The sequence below is a fragment of the Camelus ferus genome, chromosome 7 (assembly GCF_009834535.1).
Source record: "Camelus ferus isolate YT-003-E chromosome 7, BCGSAC_Cfer_1.0, whole genome shotgun sequence".
NCBI classification, from domain to species: domain Eukaryota; kingdom Metazoa; phylum Chordata; class Mammalia; order Artiodactyla; family Camelidae; genus Camelus; species Camelus ferus.
This window is the reverse complement of record NC_045702.1, coordinates 43,050,105-43,076,878: the sequence shown is the minus strand read 5'-3', so window position 1 is coordinate 43,076,878 and position 26,774 is coordinate 43,050,105. Positions and strand designations below refer to the sequence as shown.

Here is a 26,774-nt window from a genome sequence, read left to right as displayed (position 1 = left end):
CAAGTTGAGCAAATTCTCTGAGTTTGTATCTTATTACTGTGATTCTGTATCAGACATCTGTTCTCTTGCATCACACGGAGCTTTCCCTTTTCAAGCCAGAAAGGAAATTCACTCTTCTGCTTAGGTTTTACTGAGGGGGAGGAAGGGAGGCTGTTAAGAATTCAACTCCCAGCCCGCTACTTTTTTTTTCAAGTAAAGATCAGAAAAAAAATAATGCCAGGGCTTTTTCAAAAATCCCAAGTACATGAGCTTGCAAAACACAGCATTGTAAAAACTCTAAATTTTTTTACAGGGAAACAATGGCAGTGAACCCACAAATCAACCAATTTTTCAATGAGAGAGGAATCCTGCTGTGGTCGAAAGTGCAAGAATCAGGAAGAATAAAGAACTACTTTCTAGATCCTGTTGTGATATCCTAACTCACTCATCCAAGGGGCTTCTGGTCTTCATCTGAAAAATGAAAGACTATTAGATCTCTGTGGGTCTAAAAATTGCCTTTTCCTAAATCAATGGTTAACCTCCATAACTTACAGTGGTTTGGGGATTCGGGGAGAGGGGCAAAATATGTTCAGGTCACAATTTTCAGGACGTTGAAAGCATTCTGGTTAATAATTTGACAGAAGTGCCATCTTCAGGTAGCACAATTACAGAGAAGAAGCTGGGGAAGCCCGCCCTGCCGGTCAAGGGTGACTTAAAACTTTGCGGGAAAGACTGATCACCCGGGTTGTATACGGATGCCACGTGTGTAAAAACATCGGAAACAATTAAGGTAGTTAAACAGAAATCAGGCCCAGCGGCTGGAGGGCGCGCTCATTGTGGGTGCGCCCTGGGGGCGTTGAAAGGTCAGCCAGCGCTGCAAGCCCAGGGGTCGCCCCCGGGGCTGGGCCCTCCAGTTGTCCTCAACACCCTAACTCCAAAGAAACACGGCTCGAACCTAAATACTCCTCCCTTTACCCCAAGCTCTTCCCACCGCTTCCTAAGTCCCGAAACGACGCTGAACCCCATTCATCTGGATCTGGGGTGGGGAGAGTGAGGGGAAGACTAGCAGCGCGAGCCGCAGCAGCAGAAGAGGCCAGGCCTTGGAACCAGCCAAAATGCTGGGTTAAAACCCCGATCCAACCGCAGTGCCTCTGGTGAGAGGACCTCTCTGGCAGTCTGGGCGCGGGAAGCCGGCGGCCGGAGGAGGGATGGGGAGAAAAAGTGCGAGGTCCTTACCCGCTGCAAGGTTGGCCGCTGCCGGCTGCTGCCGGCGGCTCCAGTATCGGAGGCCGGAGGCGGCTCCACGGAGCCGTAAGGAGGCTGCCATGCTGCCCCGCCCCGCCTCCCCACGGTGACCTCCGCGGTACTTGGCTCACCCACTGACTGCTAGGGTGCGTGGTGCGGCGGGCGGGCCCGACTGCGGCGTGGGGCCGCACGCGCACGCGCCCTGCCGCTCGGGGCGGGCACCTACCCGCAAGGGGAGGAGCGCGGAGCGGAGAGGCGCGGCCCGGCGGGACCTGGGCGGTCAATCCCCTTACGGACAGGGAAGAAGACCAATCAGAATTCCTCTCTCCTCCGCCCTTCGCGAACCACCAATAGGAGGCCTTTTCTGACGCTCACGTCGTGAACCCTGGCCCCACCTCAAGCCCCTCCCTCACTTACAGACCGCGGGTGGGAGTCTCCTTGTTTACGGAAAGGCAGAGGGTGTGTGGGAGGCGGTGGCTGTCTCTACCGCCTCCTTGGAGCACCTGACCCCCCAGAGCCGCCCCCTCGGAGTGTCGTAACTGCGCGTGTTGCAGGCAAGGACATAACTTTGACTCGTGGCAGCTGCAGCAGTATTTAGGCAACAGCAGAAATTCGCGGTCTCCCAGTACAGGGATCCATTTTTAACCTCAATGATGTGGGTCTCCTAATGTTAGCATTTGTATTTTTAGTGTCTGTTCATTGAGAAACAGTCACAGAAATCTACCATGAATACCAGTAGTAACTGTTTCAAATCCATTTGATTTTATTTACCCCAGCAGTTTCTCCACAGATCTGAAAAATAGTAGAAAAACAACATTGTTCTCTTTGAAGGATAGAATTACTAGGAACTTGCACTGTTTATCCCAATATATATTTTTCTAATGTTTGAAAATTCTGCATCCGTTTCACAAGCAAAAATGAAGGTAAGTGAACATGCAGAAAATAGTGTATACGTTTATCTGTCAGAGAGAAGGAGATTTGCTCATTCTTCTGTCTGTGCTTGATGTACATATTTGAATCTCTCAGCCCTTTGGCCATAATTGCAGGGCTTCCCCTCCCCCACTAACCTCTTTTGTATTGGGTGTCATGAGCACACGAAAGAAAGACTTGTGGCCTTTTCAGAAAGGTAGTACTGGAGGAAAGAGTGAGGAGTGACTAGGGCAATAGGAACCCCTGGGTGTACACCACCCCCATAAGTTCATTTTATTTATTCATTTGCCTAGGTGGTTCTTACCCAACCTTTTAATCTAAGTAGGAGAGTCAACAAATTTAACTTTGACCATTTTTACCTCTGCCCAGTCACTCATGGAGTTCAAAGTACCTAAAGGAATTGGATAATTTCCAAGCAGGTTCCCCCAGGGTTCTGGGCATGCTAGCAATGTTTCCAGAAACTGGTACAGAGGGCAAGATTCCCATTGGTACCTGGTAGAAAAACAATTCCCTTCTTTGGCTGTCTCTCCACCCCAACTCTACTCCACATCAACCAAAAAGGAGGAAGGGAGGAAGAATGGGAAGAAAAAATTATTTCAGCTATTGGGACAGTCTCCTAGATCTGGGTCCCTGCCCAAATCTATTTACTGGTTTCTGGAGCATTTCCTATCTGATCCTCTCTTCCTGGTTTATTTAAGATTTAGCTGGAATAGACGTCCTGCAGCCAATAAATGTAGCCTGCAGGTTTGTGTAATTAACGATTGAAATGCCAGTCTGCCTTTCAGCTGTCACCCTACATAGCAGAGCTATTTACAACACAGGCCAACATATCAATTTGATCTCACAGCTCCTAAAGTGCATATCCCAGTCCTCTTGAGGTTTTTATATCCAATCAGATGGTTTTTGTCATTTTTATTGGGAGCTACTGTTTTTGTTTCTCTAGGTTGTTTATGGGGCTCTCTTCTTGAAAATTAGTATTGCTTTACGAAAGTCTGCCTCTACAAACGGTGTTTCCCTAGGGCTGTAAGGGGAGAGGAGAAGTTCAGAAAAGAGAGCAAGCAGAGCTACAGCTGCACATGAGGTATTTTTATTGGCTTTTTTTTTTAACTGATGTGATGGCTTTGAAAAAAGAGTGAGCAGCATTGAAAGTTTGATTCTTTTTGCTTAAGTAGGACCAGGGTATAAGTCTCAATTTCTCCATATCCTTACATCATATAATTTAATGTCTCCTCCCAGAATTCCTGTACTGATTCATAAATTAAGGCTCTGAGATTTTCATAAAAGTTTTCTCATAAGCAGTATGATTTTTTTTAAGTAACTATTACTCTTTGAAGGTGCTCACAGATCTTATTGTATTGCAGAGGCAGTTACTGCCACAGCTGGCTTTATTTGATTGCCTTACTGATGTCTTTGTTGGAAAGGCACTGCAACTTCTCCCCAAGTCTCTGCCACATAGTTTTTCTTGAAATTGTGTTTCAGTGCAACATAGGCTCTTGACTTCTGCTTCTGGGAGGATGCAGTAGATATATTTGCCTGAAAGCCATCGGGGAGCCCAGGTCTTTTGAGCATGAACTGCCTGTTCTCCTTGCTTGGGATGGTGCAAATAAACCCTTACTTTGCTGCAAACACCCACTGTCAGAGTTTGGCTTTCCACTCTGCAGGCACATGACCCTTGCTCCGTAACAGTAAGACTGAAAGGTGGAGAAAAGAAGGCATACCAGCTAGGACCTTAGGATCCAAAGAGGAAGACAAAGGTAAATTCTTGGGTTTTTGTTTAGCCTTTTATATCACATACCGGGTACTGAAGAACCAAAAACCAGAAATCTAAAATTGCCAAGAGGCACAAACAATAATGTCCCAGTAAAAGGCTGCTCTCTTTAGCCAAAAGACCAAAAAAGAGGCAGCTTAGCAAGACAGATAACCTTTAGAAAATAACCACACTACTGTAGACAAACACTGCATAATACAAACCTGTGGCCCCACCTCCACCCCAGCCTGCAAAGGCCTTGTGAGGGATCAAGGCTTCCACACTTCAAGGCCATAATGAGACACCCCAACGTCCGAACACCCTAGTCCCTCTACACCTCCACCCCATTATGTGGTGTCAGAGAAGGCCAAGCAGAGAGACAAGACTTTTCCCACTGCTGGATGGTAATGAGTACCCATCCACACATACACACACGCTCCCCACCCCTATCCCCAAGGTGTCATTGGACACCACGTAGGGAGCCTGGACTTCCAGCCCTACCTGACAGTAATGAGGCACCCCTCTCTTTCTTGGCCAGGGTGGAGTCAGAGGGGCCTAATGGAGAGGTTGGACTTCCACCACTACCCAGGGGTAAGAAGGCCACCCCTCCCCGCCATAGTATCATGGAGGCTACATGGGGAGCATTCCTACCCCTCTCAGCTAGGGGAGTACCAGTGGGAGCCGATTGGGGAGTTGAAATTCCCACCCCCACCCACCGCATTGGTGTCAACAGAGGCAAAATGGGGAACCTGACTTCTGTCCCCACCTGGCATTAACAGAAGTGGTGCCTCTCCTCCATCCCCTTGCCAGAGCAGTGTCAGAAAAAGCCAGCTAAAATAGGAGATTAAAATAAGATCCAGAGTGTTATAATACCCCAAAATCCGTGTTTCAATTGGAAATCACTCATCATACCAAGAACCAAGAAGACTGCAAACTAGTGGGGAAAAAAAGTCAATACAAAACTGACAGAGAAGTTAAAATTATCTGACAAACATGTTGAAGCAGCCATCAGAAAAATGTTTCAGTGAATGATTAGAACACACTTAAAACAAATGGAAAAAAATAGTCTCAGCAAAGAAATAGAAGATATAATGAAATAAATGGAAATTTTAGAATTGAAGAATGTAATAACTGAAATTAAAAAACAACAACAAATCTCAACGAATGAGCTCTACAGCAGAATGGAGCTAAAAATCAGTGAACAGGAAGCTAGAACAATAGAAATTACCCAATCTCAACAACAGAGAGGAAAATAGACTGGAAAAAAAAAAAAACATGGCTTCAGCGATCCATATCATAACTGATCTAATATTCATATCCTCAGAATTTAGGAAAGAGGAAAAAAGACTTTCCCAACAAAGCCGGTGCGATCTAATTATTGTTACATCTGTCCCCAAGCTATTACTGTTAATCTCTCACCTCCTTGATAAAATGGTACTGTCTCTCTTGTCAGATCACTGAGCTCCCAGGTTCTCTCTCTCTCTCCCTCCGTCTCTCAATTTCTTTTCCACAACAAGTTCTGGTATCCCTTCTCTACCACACTCTTTAGGACTCAATTCTAAATGACCTTCCTCTTATAAACTCCCCGTTACAAAACAAATGAGTCACAAGTATGAAATGTACACTGTGGGGAATATAGTCAAAACCTATGTAATATCTTTGTATGGTGACAGGTGGTAACTAGACTTATCATGGTGTTCATTTTGAAATGTATAGAACAATAAAAGCGCTATACTGTGCACCCGGAACTAACACAGTATTGTAGGTCAATTATACTTCAAAAACAAAGTCATAGAAAAAGAGATCAGATTTGTGATTAAGAGAGGCAGGGGGTGGGGGACAGGAGAACTGGATGAAGGTAGTCAAATATAAGATAAATAAGTACTAGGGATGTAATGTATGTCTTGATAAATACAGTTTACACGCCATATGATATATATGAAAGTTAAGAGAGTAAATCCTAAGAGTTCTCATTACAAGAAAAAAAATTTTCTTCATTTTTCTTTTATTTTGCATCTGTATTAGTGATGGATCTTCACAAAACTTATTGTGGTAATCATTTCATGATATATATAATTCAAATCCTTATGCTATATACCATAAATTTACATGGTGCTGTGTCAATTATATCTCAATAAAACTGGAAGGGAAAAAAAATAAACAAATGACCTTCCTCAAGAAGTTTTTTTGGGGGAGGAGGAGAGAGGCAGACAATAAGCAAGCAGTCAAGAAAATGATCACGTTTGATTAAGAAACTATATCCAAAGATACTTTCAAAAATTGCACCAGTTAGAGGGAGGGTATAGCTCAAGTGGTAGAGTGTGTGCTTAGCATGCATGAAGTTTGATCCCCAGTACCTCCATTAAATAAACAAACAAACCTATTTACCTGCCCCCCCAAAAAAGAAAAATAATTATACCAGTTAGCATCAGGTTTGGCGAAATGAAACAAAAAGGCCAGTGATAGCAGTCTGGTTTATCCTCATAGAAGAGAAGTCTAGGTGTAGGCAAACCAGGGTCATTATGGAAGCTCTGAGTTATCAAAGATCCAGGCTCCTCTTTTTGTTTTACTATGTGGCGCTGGTATGTAGCCTCATGATTATTTCATGATCCAGAGTGGCTGCTGGTGGTTCCAGAAAACAGAAAAGAAAGGGAAAAAGGAAAGGAAAAGGGTGTATCAGTGGATTGTCCTCATTTTCAGAATTCTTCCTGTAAGTCCTACTACACAATTTCCCTTCCCCCGCTGGCCAGAATTTAGTCATTTAGCCATTCTTAGCTGCAAAGAAAGATTAGAAATGTAGTCTTTTAACCTGGGGATAGGTGGGTGTGGAAGAACAATGGATTTGGATACACTGATAAAACATTGATAAAATGATTGAATTGTGTCCCAAATTGCGAGCATTCCTAAGGACATACTATACATTTATTGAAATGGATTAGAGCTTGTCATGTATAGAAATATTTATCAACAGGTACATATATGCGCAGGTTAGTATACGTACGTATGGCTCCTTGCTCTGGTATCTGAGAAGGCTTGGAAGCAATGATATTCCAGTAGCAATGAACATACCTAGTGTTTTGTATTTTCCAGTGACATGTCTACCTTTGACTGTGGTGGGCAACAATTATCAAACCTTGTAAATATGGATTACACAATGTTATTGAATAAATTTAATTACCATGAAATAAATATTCGTTGAGTCTGCCAATAATTATGATTATACAATCTAATTTATACTCATAATTATTTTACTTACTTTATGGTCCTTAACATGTAAATTCAATATAAACATTTCATCAGATTAATTAATTATATTCCTTTGATCTGTTTTATAAAACATATAAACATATTACTGCTCATAAATACTATGGAGCACATACTACACACTTTTTAATATGACATAATAGTAACTAGACTGAATCTTATCTCTTTCAATAGTGTCTGGGGTGGAAAGGTGCTATAAATCCACAAAATCCTCATTATACTTCATCCTAATAATTCTGTTTCTCAGTCAGGGACCTGGATTTCCATCACCTCTGGAAAAAAAAATTCAGAATCATGGTTACATTTTTGGGAGCTATTTAAAGTAATAGGAAGAATTAAGAATATTGGAAGGCAGGGGAGGGTACAGGTCAAATGGTAGAGTACATGCTCAGCATGCATGAGGTCCTGGGTTCAATCCCAGTACCTCCATTAAAAAAATAATTCAATAAATAAACCTAATTGCCTCCCCCCACAGAACAACAGCAACAACAAAAAAAGAATATTAGACAGGAAGGTGTACCAATATTGACTATTTTAATTCAAATAAAGACAGCCTATCAATTCAAACTTCAGGTTACAAGTGATTTAAAATTTTCATTTGCTTAAATAAATCAAAGAAATGTATTGGTTCCCATTACGGAAAAGAGCCTGTTGGGCCTGGCTTTAAGACAGACCTGTTCTCTGTGTCTCCTCTCTGCCCGCTGCAGAGCTGCTGCACCTTCAGGCATCATACCCTGTTTGCTGCAGTTACTCCCATAACGGTTACTGATGGCTGTAGCTGCTTATCCTCTCATCTGGCACCATCCCTGGGCTGTATAAGACCTTCTTCCTCCTGGAAGAGAGAGGAAACTTTCTTCTTCACAGAACTCCTCCTCTGATCAGATTCTAGCTTATCTTTGGACTGACTACTATGGCCAAGGTAATGGAATCAGGGCCCATTTCTGGAGTTGAAGCTCAGTTCATTCTCACTCAAACCAAATGACTTGAGAGTAGTGGATGAGGAAAAGGTAGGTACTGTTTTTTAACCCAAAGAGGGCTGAAAGGCTACAGAATAACAATGGCTGTCAGCCTCAGTGACTGAGCAAATTAGCACATGAACACAACTCTAGACAGGCTGTTAAACTGGAACGCCAAGTAAAATCTGGGCCCCAAAATGTAAACACTGCTTCTAAAAATTGGCATCAGCCTGTCTTTGAACAAGTCACACATTCCCCTATATTCATGTCATGCTTATATAACTAGTATTAGCCCTTTTGTTATTGAGGATGCAGTGCATCACCTTTGTCCAAAACCCCTGTCATTTTTGTTAAAATTGATACAGCTTGGGATATATCAATTAAAACAAAAATAACAGGTTTTTGGTTTTGCTTTTGTTTATTTAGTTTTGCTTAAGGATGTAATTACCAGAGGCCCATAACATAATTTTGGTGGCCTTTGGTCACAATGATATTTCCTAGTCAGATTATTTCTATATGGTCCAATTCATCTGTGAAATCGTAAAGACATGGTTTACAATCCCAAATGAATGATAGAACTTTTCCAAAATACCAAAGCCCAGGCCTCATTCAAAAGTAATTCCTGGGGTGAGTCATTGAGCATTTGAATGTATTTTTTTATTTTCTCAAATAATTTGGCTGCAGAATGAATATTGAGAGCGAGTACCATATAAGGTAAAACTAAGACATAAGAAATGCTCAGAAACTAGTCATGTGACTGTGGACATAGAGTGAAAGAAGGTATGAGAGATACCTGGGAGGCAAAATTGATAGTACCGGTTACTTCCAGAAGTTGAAGGACACTTGTAAGAGAAGAAATAATCAGGTAGACCCTTAGGTTTTTGGCTTGGATGACTGGGTAGATGAAAATGCCATTTCCCACGATAGAAAAATGGGTTGTGTTGAATTTGAAGTGGACGTGTTCAGCAGGGAGGGTATGACTCAGTGGTAAAGGGCTTGCTTAGCATGTATGAAGTCCTGGGTTCCATCCCCAATACCTCCATTAAGTAAAAATAATAAATAATAATAATAAGTAAATTTTGATTCCCCCCCCCAATAAACACATACATACATAAATCTATAAATAAATAAAGCGGACATGTCCAAGGCCAGTTTGCCATATGGAGAGTTTAAGTTAGACATATACATTTGGAAGCCATGGGCTAACAGACAATAATGAAAGTCTTAGGTGTAGATGGGATCCCTCAGAACATTTCTACAGTGGATAAAACTCCAGAGAACACTCCAGGGGGTGGGTGGAAGAATTAGAGCATATATAAAGACCAAGAGAGAGAGTCCAGAGAAGGAGGGAAATGAGGACAGAGTGACGTCGGAGAAGTCAAAGCAGGAGAACAGTTCAAGGAAGGAATATTTCATAAGCTCCAGTTCTTATCAAGGGAGAAGCATGAGAAGCAAAGAGAAATATTTCTAGGCTTTTGCAACTAAGAATTATTGTTGCCTTTAATAAAGGAGAGTAGTTGCAATGAAATGGTGGGGCCAGATCACGATAGATGGAGGACATATGGCAAAATGGGCAAATGGAGACAATGAATATGGTTGGTTTTTTTTTTTCCAGGAAACTTGGCCTGTGAAGGAAAGGAGAAATTAGCAGGAAGTAAATTCAAGGGCGTTTTTTATTTGTTTGTTTCCAATGTTTTTTTTTTTCTTTTATTGAAGTATAGTTGTTGTACAATATTATATGTTTCAGGTATACAGCATAGTGATTCACAATTTTTAAGGGTTATACTCCACATGTAGTTATTATAAAATATTGGCTATGTTCCCTATGTTGTACAGTATATCCTTGCATCTTATTTTATATCTAGTAGTTTGTCCCTCTTCTCTCCCTACCCCTATATTGCCCCTCTCCTCTTCCATCTCCCCACTGGTAACCACTAGTTTGTTCTCTATATCTGAGTCTGCTTCTTTTTTGTTATATTCACTAGTTTGTTGTATTTTTTAGATTCCACGTGTTAGTGATAACATACAGGATTTGTCTTTCTCTGTCTGACTTATTTTACTAAGCATAATATTCTCTGGGTCCATCCATGTTGCTGCAACTTCTGTCTTTTTCAAGTCACTTATTTTGGGATCTGGGTCACTCACAGGCAAACCTAATTCTAACTAGTAAGTCTAATTAGAATACATCTATGAATGTTTATTAAAACATTTAAAATATTGTCTTCTAAGAATTTTTAGTAGTATACTATAAGAAAATTCTCATGATATAATGTTAAGTGAAAAAAATCAGGACACAAAACTGTTATTGCAATATTTTATAATTTTGTATTGTGTATATATATACACATAGGGAAAAACATATGATTATAGATATTTTTTCTTCTCTCTGCTTTTCTTCACCTTCCCTACCTCATCATACATGAAAATCAATTCCAGACAAACCAAAGACCTATACATGGAAGGCAAAACTTTAAAGTTATTAGAAGAAAATATGGAAGAATACCTTTATGACTCTGGGATAAAAAAGGATTTTTCAACAAGTCACAAGTGCACAAATGACAAAGAGAAGTATTAATATATTCAACAGTACTATAATTAAGGTCTTCTACTCATCAAAAGATACCAAAGAGAAAGTGAAAAAACAAGCCACTGGAAAGAGATATCTGCAACACATAAAATCATCAAAGGAACAATATACAAAATCTATTTTTAGAAATCCCACAAATGAATATGAAACAACCGATATAAAAAATAGGTAAAAGATATGAACAAGTACTTCAGTTAATGATCACAGAATGCATATTACAATCACAATGAAGAGATGAAGCAATAGAAACTTTCTTACACAGCTAGGAGTATAAATTGGGTCAACAACATTGGAAAATTATTCAACATTACCTAGGAAATTTGCGCAAACTTGGTCATTCCATTCTTAAATACTTAGCTTAAGGAAAACATCTATATGTCCATTAGGAGCCCTGTGCAGCAAAAAGCTAGAAACAACCCAGATATTCAACGGAACATGTGAATACATTGTGGTCTGGGTATAAAAGGGAACATCATTACAGCAGTGAGAATGAATGGAATATAGCTGCTCTTGTCAACATGCACGACCCTAAAAGCAAAGTAGAGCAAATCACAAAAGAATAAATAATTTTATATAGAGCTCAAAACAGTCAAAAATGCAAAAAGTATTTCTTTTTATGAATACATACACATGTAGTAAAACTATACTAAAGCAAGTGAATGATTAACACAGATTTCAGTGTAGAGGTTACCTCTGATTGGGAGGAAAGGGAGGCAAGGTTGATGGGGAAGAGGCACACGGAAACCTGAAAAACCATTAGCAAAGTTCTGTTTCTTAAACTTTGTGATAGATACTGGTGTTCATTTCATTATTATTCTTTAAATAGTAATAAGATTATTGTGATATTTGTAAATATATCATATACTTTTTTATATGTCTCATTTTGCAATTTAAAAGAGGTTTTAAAAGGAACAACTTGGGGCTAATTTTTTTAAACTAAGCCACAGGCCCATAGTGTGTCCTGACGATGTAAATTTTTTTACAAATTAATCGTTAGGGCACATTTCAAAGCATCATCTCCTGGTTCTGACAAATTATATTCAAAGAAGTTAGTGTTTTGTATATTTTTGGTCATGGGGCATAAAACTGAGCAGAACATTTTCAGTGTCCTTTGCAGCTAGCTATGGCTGTATGACTCTATTTGGGCCAACAGGATACAAGCAGAAGTGATAGGTGCACATCCAGGTCTTTCCTTAGAGTTGGATTCCCATGCCCTGGACATTTTCTCTCCTATTGCCCGGACATGGAGGGGCCCAGTCGCAACTCTGTGCATAAAGACAACAGCCAAGGAGATGGTGAAATGATAAAATGGAAAATGCTCAGGTCTCAATGGAACCTGGACCTCTTGTGGAGCAGGACCACAAGGCCAGCCCTGGACTGCTTACCCTAGACTGTTGGAGTGACTATATTCAGGAGTCTGATTATATTCTGGAATCTCTTTATTGCAGCAGCTCAGTTTGTACCTTGACTTATAAAGCCATTGTCATTCTTTATTTGTTCCTTGTAAACATCAGTAGAGTAGACAGACATGACTCTGAAAATAGAACAGTATAGTATTATCTGCATGAAAACCAGCTGCTTCCATTGCCTAGAAGTTTCATTATCTCAGTGTCCAGGAGTGACTGGGCCCTGAGACTGGGACAAGTCTCAAATGCACAAGAGACCAAAGTAGACACCTAAGTGCAAATGTATTAATTTCCTAGGAGAAATAAAAAAAGCAACACCCCTGTAAGTATAATTAACTCATTCTCTCCCCAGCTATGAAGCTATGTAGAAAGCTACATCATCAGAAACCATTTCAGTGACTTCAGAAATTTTTTAAGTTCATGGAGTCAACTCATCCTCTCCCCGAGGCAGACCTACATGGAACTGAGAGGGTTGCTTCGTGAGCATGAAGTCAAAACAAGGAGAAACTGATGAATCAAATGTCTAGTGAATGTCCTTTCACTTTTGTGACTATAGTGACAGGAAGTACTCAAAATCAAATGGCCAAATCTCCTATGTTTATTTCACATTAGAAGTGATGTTGCCACTGGGACCAGGAATCAATCAAAGACTGACAGTAAGGTTTCCTTTTCCCCTGGGAATAGGCACTATCAATGTTTGTCTCTGTGTTTCCTCTTTTCTTATCCCAAGGGCTGGTCCAAAAGAGTGTTCCCGGTTTTTAATGAGATTTTCACCTGTTTTGGAAGAAAAAAAATTCTCCCTGAATTAGTGGACTTTCAGGGAGCAATTCCCTTTGTTCTGAGAATATGCTATTAGTTTTTGGTAGTAAAACATCTTTCCTTTTATGTCATGATGGTGGCAGTAGACTGGTGGGTCTTTTTCATGCCAGGCTTTGGTAAATTGAAAAGTTGGCAGCACTTTATCAGGTCCTCCTGTTTTTTTTTAACTGAGTCATAAAAGCTAAAGGCCTGGGACTACTGTTCTATCCTCTCACAGATGAATGACTGTTTTTTGTTTTGTCTTTTTGATTGACACATTCTTAAGATATGGTAGTGACCTCAAACTGGTTATACTGAAATTTACTGAGCCTTCAAGCTATCCTTTGGGTGATTCATTTTTAATTCATTTTTATGGCTAAATTCTTAGAGGTTTTATTTTATCTCATTTACAAGTTATCAGAGCATATCTTTATAGTCTTCCAGTATTTAGAACATCCTGTAAACTCACTCTCGAAGAGCACTAGAAGCATGTCTTATGACAATAATAATAACATCTACCATTTCCTGGGCACGTACTATATGCCAGGCACTGTAAGTTTTTTTATGTGGATTAATTCAGGTAGTTCTTACAGCAACCCTATGAAGTATTTACCATTATTATTTGCATTTTAAGATGAGATGATTAGGGCAGTAAGAGTTTATTCTTCCGTCCAAGATCATATAGCTAGCGACTAGACCCAGAACTAAGAACAGGCATCTGATCACAAAGTGTATTTTCATATTACGTCTCTCAAAAAATCAGGGGCTGCCTTCTCACTGGGACTTTAAACCCTGTTTCCTGTAAGACAGTAAAACAGAGGAGGCCTAGTAGGGCTTTGTTTAGTATATTTTTAAATCGTTGATACTTTAAAAATATTCAGTGCTAAACCTAATTCACCTTTAACATAGAAATACATAAACAACTTGCATTTTCTAGAACAGAAAAATGACAATTCTTCTCAGTAACTCCCTCTGTCCTTTCTTACTCTTCTATTTGTGAACATTTTGTCCCTAAAGTAACTTCTGACTGCAGCTTTATCAAGAACAGTATTTCTTTAGAAAGAAGTTTTTCCTTGGGCTGATACTAGTTTTTTTTCTTTTGTTTTGTTTTCTTTCTTGTTTTAACCTGCTCTGTCATTGTGACTGAGAAAAGACTAGCCCTTGTCTCTCTATTCCCGTTTCTGGGACATGGCCTTGGATTCTGTTCAAGGAGGGTCTTATCTCTGGTTTGTGTGTCTTTCTGCCATGCTGAATCCTCTAAAACCTCCTTGGCCTTCCTCCACTGGCCACTCTTGAGTGTACCCTTCCTAGAGGGTGTCTTTCGAGAGGTCTCCGTCATCTGCCAATTTTCTACATACTATTAGTCAGTCTCAGCTTTAGTGCTTTGGATCGCCCAGTCACATTCTGTAATGTTAGGTATATCGAGGGGCTTAAGAAAGAAACCCATAACTCCTTAAGAAAGAAAATCAAACCAAAACTCACTTACATTGAAGTATCCCTCTAGTGGGTCCTGTGTTACCTCATGTGTCAGGGGTCTCCAAGACCACCTCTAGGTTTAGGGATTGACTAGAAGGACAGGACTCAGCATACGGCCATACTCAAGCTGTGATTCATTTCAGCAGAAAGATACAAAGCACAATCTGCAAAGGTAGAAGGCACATGGGGCCAAGTCCAGAGAAAACCAAGCACAAGCTCCTTAGAATCCTCAGCTGGTGGAGTCACACAGGACATGCTTAATTTCCCAGCATTTTACACATGTGAAATGTTATCTGCCAGGGAGGCTCATTCGAGTCTCTGTGCCCAAAGGTTTTATTGGGAGCTGGGGACCAGTCACAAAGGCGTTCCCTGCCTAACACAAGCATGTGTTCAGCATAAACCACATTGTTGATATGAACAGTTTAGGTATAATGAGCCATTCTTATTAGTTAGAGTGATGGGAAGCTTTCCCAAATTCAAGTTCCAGACACCAGTCACAGACCAAGCTTGTAAGGGGGCCTTTGAAAGGATAGCACTCAGTCTGCTATATTGACTTTTTTAAATAACTGAGGGCACACAAATGAAGGAGATCTGGTAGAACAGGTTTATGGCAAAGTCCCTGAGGGAGAGTAAAGAGTCTGAGGCTGGAGCTTCCAGATATAATTATCAAGTCCAAAGGTCTGTACTGGACAATGAGTGAGAAAGGAAACCAGAAATGGGAAACCAACCAGGAACCTGGCTGAAGTAAAGCCCATTGAGGCCTTTGATCAGAGGTGATTGATCCTGGGTACCCCTCCTGGTGCACAGCTGGATCAAATGCTTAAAGTAATAGAGCCAAGACTGGCAAATGCTCTCCAGCTGCCCCCACAGCATGGCAAGGATATCTCAGAGAAGAAAGGTGCTCAGTAGCCACACATGGCCAGTAGCTACCATGGCTACCATATTGGACAGCTACCCCTTGGCATTCGTTGGCAGTAGAGACAGATGTCTCCAATGTCATTGTCCCAAGAAAATGGCAGAGCAAGTGCCCTGATGTACACTCAGTAGTTTCAAAAAGATTAATGCCAGATGAGCTTAATTACTAGGGCAGAAAAGCAGTTCCTCACCATGCAGTCCACCTTTAACCCCTAAAGACATACGTCAAAAAGACCTAGCACTCTTGGTAAGTTCAGAATGAATCACTGAACAGTTATAGGTCCTTAGAAATTAAGGGTAAGGCTAATGGGGAGGGTATAACTCAAGTGGTAGAGCGCATGCTTAGCATGCGTGAGGTTCTGGGTTCAATCCCCAGTACTTCCTGTAAGAATAAATAAATAAACCTCACTACCTCACCCTACTGAAAAGAAATTAAGGCCATGGCTTAACTCTTCCAATGGTAAATTTTAGGTTTTAATGTGCTTTAAAACCAAGAAGTCAGAAAGCTCCCCCATCCCAGATCATCTGTTCAAAGACCTCTGCAGTCCTGTGACCTCAAATGGATTGGCAAACCCCATCGGGTGCCACCAAAAGAAGATTCTTACATCTGTCGATGCTCAGCAGAACTCAGTGAACTAGGGATAAGGAAGGCCTCCTGTGCAACTGTAGCCAGTTACATGTCCCAACAGACATTAGCTTGGGTCCAGGCCTTACTGCTGTGCCAGGATGCAAACTGAGAGGGCCGCTGGGGCCCTTTCAGGAGGACTAATTTGACTCATTAGGGACTCTAATAGTCCCACATGCAACATAACTTCTTTCATTAGCCAGACAAACTCAAAGGATACTCTTGGCCAAAAGATAAGTCAGTGATCCCCAAGGAGCTATTATTCCTTTTCCCGCCTCCTAAGCCTGCTAGTCATGCAATTTAATCATAAACCTTCCTTTTTCTCTGTGCCCATCTCAGGGTGGCAGGGCTACTGGTGAAGATAATTTATATATCACCTCTGCCTGCTCATGTAACACTGGACACAACCATGCACCTGCAAGATGCCCCCACAATCATGCACCTGCACAAAGTGGTGGAACAGCACAGACCACCAAGTATGTTCCTTCCTTACACAGCTGTCAGGGGACCACACTCCTAACCCTTCCATAGGCATTTCACATCCAGGTCCAAGTCTACTTCTCATCACTTCTCAACTCATGGCCAAGAATCCACAAACCAAATACTAGATATTTCAGATTTAGGCCATCTTGTTAATAGAGCAGTTCCCCTTAATAGAGCAACCTTCACATTATGAAATTTTTCTGACTCCACTCAACCAGTATTTAAAATACCCACTACAATTACGGGTTTCAGTCCAAGTAATTCTCCATTCCAACAACTTCAATCACCACTCCAGCAACCTACCTAGAAAACTTCCATGCAGTTCAGGTGAAACTTCAGGCTTTTTGAGACCCACACGATTGGACTCTGAAGCCTGAAGTATGGCCAAACAATAACTGTTTCGTAGGTGGCACACATTAAATTTTCAGCTTTACCTGCACTTTGCAGTCCTTCAGGACTCTCATCTTTTGCTAGGTATACTATGAAAAACAGATTAGCCAGAATGTTTAAAGTGTCTGTTCCTTCCCTTGAGAATACCAATATTTACTCTAAATTGGTTTGGATCTGGAAGAGACAGGATGTCCACAGTAATTTTAACTTGATCCTGTTATTAGCAAGGAAATATTCTTTTATTTGTCAGGCGTTTTGTGGGTTTCTTTCTGTAACCTTTACATTGTTTATTTTCAGCCAGTCATTTGTAAGGGAAAGTTAAACCTAATGAATTTCACTTTGCAGTTTATAATTATTGTACATACATCATGACCATCATTATTCTATATTCTCTCCAAGTTTGAAATTCTTGAAAGATACCATTCTATTCCTCCAATAGGATAATATAATAAATGACCTGTTCTATATCAAATGGGACAGCTTCCTATAAATTATATCTTTTCAAAGGACCTATCATGATCATTATTGCCAGGTTTTATTGCTGCAGAAGGCAAATTAATTAATTTTCTTTGACAATAATTTTATGAATGAGGATAATTTTGTGAAGGCAATAGTAGAAAGGCTTCTGTAACAGCACTGAGGAAGATTAGTGTGGGAGTAATTGGTCATTGTTGTTTTCCTGCCAGGCACTCATTTCCATTTCTCTCTCTCCCCTTCCTAACAGCATCCTAAATTCAGGTACCAATATGACTCTTTTCATGTACGTCAAGGGAAACCGTCACACCCAGCTCCAGAGAAAGGCTGTTTTGAATTTGGAATAATACCATGTCCCTTGATACATTACTGGTGCTGAAACTCAGACCTAAGCTGATCTGCACATGACATTCCTTTTGCCCCAGGGATTGTTCAGGAAGAACCTATTAAACCTGTTTGAGCTGATAAGAATTGAGAAGAGACATGAAAAAACTCCTGAGAAAGAGTTTGCCTTGTTCTTACAAGAGAATCACAGGAAGAAATTCTCTTTCTCTGGGCATTGAGGATGGCAGATGTGAAGGCAGCATTTTGCCATGAGAAAAGCCAGTACAAGGATGGATCCAACAAACAGAGGAAGAACACTCCTGACAGGCCACACTAGGCTGAACCCAAAGCCTGCCCCTCTCGAGGCTTCCATTGTGTGGACCAATGAATTCCCAGTTACATGAGCCAGTAAAAACTAAGTGAAGTTTGATCATCTATTACTTTTGGACAAACATATCTTACCAAAAAGGTGAGTTAATTTTAATCTTATTTCACTTTCAAAATATTTTAAAGTTAAAAAAAATTTTTTTACAAGCAAGTATGTGATAAAATTCAAGCAGCAGAGAAGGACAGTCAAAGAAAATGACCATCTCATTTCAGACATCATCCACCTCTCCAGAGTCAACCACAGGATAAGTTTCACATATGTACATGTATGTATCCTTGTTTCTACTCAAATAGAAGTACAACATACGCATTGTTCTAACATCTTGCTTTTTGTACTTTCTATATCTTGGAGATTATTTCAAGTCATACATATAGATTTATCTCATACTTTTTTTTTTCCGTTGTTCAATCCCCAGGACCTTGTATATGATAAGCATGTGCTCTACCACTGAGCTATACCCACCTCCTATCTCATCTTTTGTAAAGGTTGTATGGTATTCTATTTTATAGATGTACCACATTCATTTAACCAATTCTAACTTTTTGCCACTATAAATAATGATGAAATGAACATCCTTAAATTTAAATATTTGAACAAAGATATGAGCATAAATCTGAGGATAAATTCCTAGAGTAGGCTAGCTGGGTCAAAAATTGTATACATTTTATATATTAACAATTATTGCCAAAATCAATAGAACCTTTTTAGAAGAGATTTTGGCAATAGCTGTTAAAATATAAAATGCATAGACTTTTTGACATAATAGCCAAATAGATTGTTTTTCCTTATACTCTACCAATTGATCAAAATTATACTGCATTTCAGATTGCTTACTCTTTGGACCACAACTTTATTTCAGTTTTTTTGTTGTTTTTCTGAATTTTCTAATTGCCTTTTTTTTTTCTCTTGAGAAAAAGAATGCACGCCTTCTTTACAATATCCAGATATCTCCCAACACCTTATTATTCTATCTATAGTATGGAATTTATTCCTTTCTAATTACAAACATTCTTTTTGTTCCCCACTGACTTCTTGTTCCAATTTGGAAAGACATTCCTAGGCCTGAAGTGCTAGCAGTCATTTGGGATGTCTGGTCATTAAACCCTGGGTTAGGTCCATGTTTTCTGTACTCCAGGTCATTTTCTTTCTAATTTCTCACTTTCTCATTTTTTCTCAAATACATCAGGTAACTTCCTAAGAAAGGGAGTTTCTGCATCCTTAAATATCTTAGCAGTGGCCCCTCCCTCTCCGTGGTTTTGGCATCCACCATTATGGAGGGCCAACTGTAAGGGACTTGAGCATCCAGGGATTTTGGTATCCCCTGGGAGTGGAGGTAGGCGGGGGGGGCTTGCAATGAATTCCCTGAAAACCAAGGGATGACTTTGTCTTGTTCAATTGCTTACTTGACAGTTTGACTCCAAGTTTTCAACCCCAGAAAATCTCTGAAGTTCTCCTGGATACGTTCATTCCTGCTCCCACTGCAGCCCCTTTTGATTATATCTGGGTTGTGGTTTCTTTCCCTTTGTTTTATCCATCACATGGTTCCATCTCTTTTCTGACTTCCATAAAATTTTTAAACTCTTTCATCTGTTGGTGATTCTTTTTCTATTCTCTCCATTCATGTGATTTTTATTTCCTTTTTTTGATTTTTGTTCCTTTCTATCATTTTGATTGCATCCAGACCAAACACATGTGTACAGTTTGCCATTCGAGTAGGAAGCCTCTCCCTAGTCCTTATTTTCAGAGTTTCAGGAATTCACCTGTCTACTTTTTCCATTGATGAGATCTAACCTCTTATATAATTATGTAAGTTTGACCTATGTAGGTGGAAATAAAATGTCACCTTCCAGAAATATTAGTCACTTAGCACTTTAGGAAGGTTTTAAAGTATCACCATAGATGTGGTAGGAATTCACTTATCTCTTTACCACCGAAGTATTTAAGGAAACAACTGAATGGGTATTCTTATTAAGCGTTGGTAACAGCCTGAACTTTTTGTAGCATTGATGGAGTATGACTCAGGATGGAGTCGTATTGTTCTGGAACTAAGTGGGTGTTAGGGGAATGAAATGATGCATTATTCATATTTTGTTATTATTAGCAATTTATTATAAATACATAACCTATAAGCAGTGGTGTGCTAGTAAATATTTAATTGTCAATTCTTCAGGGAGAAAAGTGTACATATATTTATTATAAATTTTTATAACATAAAGGATGTGTAGCACACAATTTATAAACAATAATAAAATATATAATACTTTTATTGTAACTTCCACATAGCCAATGGATTCTTACAGAATGCTTTTGCCAAACTTTTGTATCTGTAGCCAGCATGCGGTCTCAATTGAACTATGATTTGACAAATGGAGTTGCATCCTGATCTGCTAACTCTTTTCCTAATAAATCTGCTCTCATTAAATTTGACATATGCAGTCAATTTTTCATGACAGCTTTGCTTAACAGCCAGCTCAGGAACCAAATTCCTGAAAATGTAACAATCAGCTCTTGCAAATGGGCACAAGCAAACTCCAATACACCTATAAACCCCACTTCTAGTGATCAAAATGAGGACCCACTTATTTTTGTTGTCCAAACAATGCTTCTCTGATATCATGGGAAAAATCTTTCTTCTCTGTAATCTCCTCTCCTTAACCATTCCCCATCTCCCATCATACACAAGCTGTACAGCGTAGGGACTGGGCAGTTACCTTACTTAGTCCCTTACAGGAGAGAAAATTAGAAATTCAGCTGGTGGCATATTAGACTGGAGCCTGGCTGTTGCTGGTGTCACAGCCACATGGTGGCACTATTGAAGCACAGGTGTTGCAACTGCCTCAGTACCCCTCCACACATGACCCCCACCCCAGTTTGGTCCCAGTTATGCAAAGCTTTCCTGCCTACATCTCCTCTGAAAGCCTAGTATCTCTCTTCCCTTCCATACACAGTTCCTTTCAATGAAGGACATTCCATCAGTGCCTAAAAGTTATATAATAGGACCTTCTTGTTGCATCTGTCCCAGCAAATTCTACTTGTTGACCTCTGGTTTTTAGACCCTGTCATTCATGTGTTACTGGGAGCCACCCCGTTTCAGATGTACCTGTGATGCAGGTAAATCTTTGACTACTAGTCCAGGGCCTGGAGAAGCTCAAGCCCTTTTTATAATTTTTCTATCCTTACTTTTTGGTGTCTTTCTGTCATTCTTTGTTCACTGTATCTGTGTGGCCTGCTAGATTTGACCCACATTAGACCTCAGTGGAAAAACTCCATTCTTTATCATCTTCCATAAGAAATTAAACAAAACTCATCATTTTTGTGTTTGGGCAACTTCATTGTAGTACTCCCAATTTCATATAAATATCCCAGGGAAGAGCTCTAATTGGCCCAGCTTGGGTCATGTACCTACCACTGGGCCAGTGTACAGTCAGGAGAATGGATGACCGACCAGACCTATATCCCATGCTGGTTTCTATGATGGGGGAAAGAGTACTCCAAAGGAAACTGGACCTGAACTGTACAGGGAAACTGTACCTGAAGATGAATGACACAGATGCCCAAAGAACAAAAGCAACAAACATCCGCTTCTGGTAGCGATTTGACCCTTCCTCCTGGCTAGATTTCCTTTTTTGGATGTTTTTCAATTCCTAGAGAAAAATAGGGAAAGTCAGGCTCTGTGGGAACAAATTGTAAAATGAAAACATATTTAACGTGAAGTAATGCTGAAGGATATCCTTTGAAGCATGCCTTTGAAATAGCAGCTCATCTATTATGAAGCTTAGATTTTTGGACAATTGGTGTTCTCAAAGAGGGGTGGAATTTTTGCATGCTTTCAGACCCTCTGACATGTGGTATTACTTTAAATTTTCATTTAATATGATGTAATTTTGAACCTTCAGTGGAAATATTAAATCAGAAGCTGCCTTATGCTACTTAGGCAGAGGCAAAAAAAAGGGTAAACAATCTCACTGCTTTTTACTCACCACTATTCTAGCTTTATGATTTTGTGTCTTAGGGGTTTTCTCATCTCTAAAAACTCCATATCAAAGTATGAGAAATAGGCCTTGGAATGTAAACTATTCTGATAACAGGAAGCATTAACAAAATAGTTCCCTTTGTTCTACTGAGTTTCTGGAATGCCCGATGCTGTCTGAGCATCTCACCAAGAAGGCCGTCTTGTATCTTGAATCTTTGGACCACATATACTTCCATTCCCAAAAAGGTTTAGAGCAGACAGCTTCAAACTGGGTCTTCATACTCCTGGGGTACTTGAAGACTTTACCCAAACACATGTTGATTGGATGTTTTAATGCAATCAATTCCCAGTTCTCAACTTTCACAGGCCCCTTTCCTGAGAGACCCCTCCACAGGCCTGCCAATCCCTCCCTTTTCACATTTGCCCTTCTCCCAGCTCTCAGAAGACAGATACATTGCTCTCCCTCTCTGAATCTCATCTTGGTGCATTGCTCCAGGCTATAAAAATCTCAGAGGCAACTCAAAAGAAGATAATTAAACTTGTACTGCCCCTGAGGGGCCATCCGCCCTTCCCCACCCAAAAATAAAGCAAAGAAAGCCTCAGTAAAAAAATACTAAAGCCTTATTCTATCTAGGCAACAAACTCTTGGGAAGTCTTCATGCCTTCTCTACCTCTCATCTATCTCTCTTGTATTGAATTAGGATTCAGAAGGATGTTATCTTAATCGCTTAATTTTAAAATGATAGACAGGAAGTCTGATTTAGCTGATTGGTTTGACAATAAAGACTGGCTTCAAAAGGTTTCTATTCATTCAAGAAACTTATTCTATAAACTAAATGATCTAAACCTATAGCTCCAAGGATTTGATAAAAACAAAGTTAAAGTATATATTCAAATTACAATACACCAGGAAGGACATTCTTTGCAAAGATTCAACCTTCAGATAAAACATTTTTAGATGTCAATGTAAAATGTTCAAGGAACCATATGTTTTTCAAAATTCTTTCAGGGTTACATATGCAAAGAATTTTGAAGATCCCCATCTAAAGAGCCAGAAAACCACCTCAAGCAATTTAAACTCTTCATTAGGAAAACACAACTCTATTTATAACTTGCAGCTATAATTAACTATGAAAAATATCCAATTTCAAAGAAGGATATAAAAGAACATAACATCTTAGTAAAAATTCGTACTTAACTAACATTTTTCTTTTGCTGACTTAATGTTTTCACTCTTGAGTCTAATCAAATGTAGGGTTCTCCCTGTTAAATATAGAATTTAGCCTGAGGACACACTAAAGCTTTCCATCCCACCATATTTCAGCTTGTTTGTTTATGCTCTAGGTGGGCAGTAGCTGGTGCTTAAACTCCATTTTCCCCCTGTGTAAGCCTATGAAGTTTATATCTGAAGCCCCACAAGACCAAAACTTTCTGATTACAGTCTTCCTGGTGGTGGTTTTCCCCCTCCACTAAAGCCATTTTTTTCCAGATTCTGGTGAATCTCATGACTGTTTCAACCCTATGCAAACAAAATTGCAAAAGCACAACTGACTTTTACCTTCTGTCTTCCACCTTTGCTGCTTAGATATCTTCAGGGTCTTTTAACACAATATGATGCAAAGTTAATTACTAAGGTTTGATAAGCAATTCTCCAGTGAAGACATACAAATGGCCAATAGGCACATGAAAAAATGCTCAGTATCACTAATGATCAGAGAAATGCAAATCAAAACTACAATGAGGTATCACCTCATACCAGTCAGAATGGCCATCATTAAAAAGTCCACAAAAAATAAATGCTGGAGAGGCTATGGAGAAAAGGGAACCCTCCCACGCGGCTGTTGGAATGTAGTTTGGTACAGCCCTTATGGAAAATAGTATGGAAATTCCTCAAGACTAAAAATAGAATTACCATATGATCCAGTAATCCCACTCCTGGGCATATATCTAGAGGGAACCTTAATTTAAAAAGATACATACACCCCATTGTTCATAGCAGCACTATTTACAATAGCCATGACATGGAAACAACCTAAATGTCCATCAACAGACAACTGGATAAAGAAGTTGTGGTATATTTATACAATGGAATACTATTCAGTCATAAAAATAATAAAACAATGCCATTTGCAGCAACATAGATGGACCTGGAGATTGTCATTGTAAGTGAAATAAGCCAGAAAGAGAAAGAAAAATGCCACACGGTATCACTTATATGTGGAATCTGAAAAAAAAAAAAAAAAAGACAAACAAGCTTATTTACAAAACAGAAACAGCCTCACAGACATAGAAAACAAACGTATGGTTACCAGAGGGGAAGGGGTAGGAAGAGATAAATTGGGAGTTCAAGATTTGCAGATACTAACTAATATATATAAAATAGATAAACAACAAATTTCTACTGTGTAACACAGGAACTATATTCAATATCTTGTAGTAGCTTATGGTGAAAAAGAATATGAAAATGAATATATGTATGTTCATGTATGACTGAAGCATTATGCTGTATACCAGAAATTGACACAGCATTGTAAACTGACTGTACATGTATATATATACTAAAAAAAAAATTACTAAGGTTTGATTCTATTAAATTGCCAGACAAGTTTACTGACCCAGACCAAACTGATTTTTCTACTACCAGGATTTTCCTTCCTGTTTTTAATAACTGAAAAATGTTGAAACATATAAAGATGTTGCAAATACTTAGCAACACAGTTTTCTCCACAAACCCTCTTACCTATTAGTTAGCTGCCAACTGAGAGCAAAATTTAGCCAAGGACAAAGAGACCCTGAGAGCAAGAGGTGGCCACTAAGGGCAAAGGGAGCTGTTTGGAAAGCGAGCGTGCCAGGGACAAACTTCCTATTGCACAAGCTTGCCTCCAGCCAGGCCAGTCCTTGAGGACAAGGCTCTCTTTAATCACCGCATTTAGCCTGGCATAATCTTGCTTTGGAGAGAAACAGTAATTTCTTGATATGCATTTGGAGCAGAGGGTTTATTTTAATTGCATTTTTCTTTGTTTAATTTTTATTTTGTATCTGCATTTTGAGCACAGCCCTTAAAATAACAAATTAGCCCAACTATATCTTTGGGTAAAAAAAAAAATCTAGCTTTCAGAAAATTATTATAGCTATAGATTTTGAGGGGTTTTGTAATAGGGAAGAACAAATCTGATTCCATATTGGATCTGTTTCTTTTACTTTAACCTTTGTATTCTATTGCTTTTGCTACAAGTTAATCACTAAAGGGACATTGCTTATAAGCTTAAATTATACATAACGGCCCATCTCTGGGAACACTGCCTCCCAGATAATGGGCATTAAGATAAAATACCTTTGTTTAGATCACAGGAAACATCCTGACCAGGACCACCAGTGAATGACGGCAGGATGGAATTCACACATTTCCTTCAGAGGCGGACCCGAAACCAGGAAATGTTTGACTTTAATCCCTCCCCTTTTAGTATAAAAGAAGCATGAATTCTGACTCAGTCAAGATGGTTCTTTGAGACACTAGTCCACCATCTTCTCAGTCTGCGGGCTTTCTGAATGAAGTTGCTATTCCTTGTCCCAGCAACTTGGCCCTCAGTTTACTGGCCTGTTGTATGGCTAGCAGTATGAGCTTGGACTCAGTAATAGTTTCTCTTATTTTTTTCTTGTCTTCACAGTATTTTCAATGTTATGGCTGTTTCATCTGTATTTTGCATTTACATCCTGTAAAGATTTTTCTTTAGAAAGAGTTTGGGGAATAAAAACTCCACAAATTTTTTTTAAAGAAAATAATCCCTAAAGGGTAATTACATGTTCCCTTTGGTGAGAGAAACATTTTTGAGTCCCATCAGCAGAGACTGCAAAGCATGTCAGTGCACAATGAATAATTGTTGATGATGATAAAGCCATAAGTAAGCAATATTAAGAAGGTGTGACTTCATTATCAATAGACAATTGCAATGGTGAACTTGTTGCCAAAAAAGAAAAAAATTATTCACGTAATGTATTTTAAAATGATAAAAGAACCATTGGTTTATAGAATAACTCTTCGCCCACTCAGATTAAATGAAGATTTAAGTGCAGCCAAGCACATGCACATGCACATGCACATGCACATGCACATGCACATGCACTTGAGAAAAGACAGGATCTTCTTTTAACTATCTTGTACTAAAAAGGACACTGAGGTCACCTAGAATCCACTGAGACTTTGTCTACTCAAAGCCCTGAATTGGTCAGTTTTGAGACAGTGCCTCACAAACCTATTCTGTAAGAATGACCTCAATTTTTAAATCTCAGCATGGCCTGTTTTGTAATTCTTTTACAGCTCGAAAAAGATTCCCCCAATTGCTCCCCAGGTACTGCTATATTGAAAACTTCTGGTTTCCCCTAGTTTCTAAGGTTAAACTAACAAATATTAAATTACATACAGTCTTACTTCTTCAAGGCACCAAATCTAGTTTCCCTCTAAAGAGTAACAGGATGGCACATCGAAAAGCAAATTGCAAACCAGGGGACTGACTGAACAGTGTAGTATGATATAAGATGAAATATGGAATGAGAAAGTAGAGGCAAGGAGAAAACATACCCTTGGTGAATGTATTTTGTTTGGAAACAGAAATTTAAAACATTTTATTTGATGAACTTCTGATCAAGATTGGCGGAGGGGGTTCACTCAGAAGCATTATCCCACCCACCTAAACCACCTCCCGCCCTCCACAGCAGCATAGACAGAATTTTTAATAAACTCTATTTAAATAAGACACCTCCATGCTCAAAAATGAAATGGGTTAAATGGGATATAAAATACTGTGTCTCTATGT

At 39.5% G+C, this 26,774-nt stretch overlaps 1 protein-coding gene and 1 long non-coding RNA gene across 2 annotated transcripts in view; one reads left to right on the top strand and one right to left on the bottom strand.

Annotated features, from left to right (window-relative positions):
* HIBADH (3-hydroxyisobutyrate dehydrogenase) overlaps positions 1-1,403 on the bottom strand; it is a 95,879-nt gene extending 94,476 nt beyond the window's left edge. Inside the window, exon 1 of the mRNA XM_006175698.2 lies at positions 1,216-1,403. Coding sequence (XP_006175760.1) covers positions 1,216-1,306 — 91 coding nt within the window. The 5' untranslated portion in view covers positions 1,307-1,403. The remainder of the gene's footprint in view (positions 1-1,215) is intronic.
* Positions 1,404-1,666: 263 nt separating this feature from the next.
* Positions 1,667-26,704, top strand: LOC116664903. Its single transcript, XR_004321443.1, has 5 exons — positions 1,667-2,147; positions 3,098-3,235; positions 3,816-3,908; positions 17,526-18,068; positions 25,305-26,704. It is a non-coding gene; the product is annotated as an uncharacterized LOC116664903 (long non-coding RNA).
* Positions 26,705-26,774: the final 70 nt, after the last annotated feature.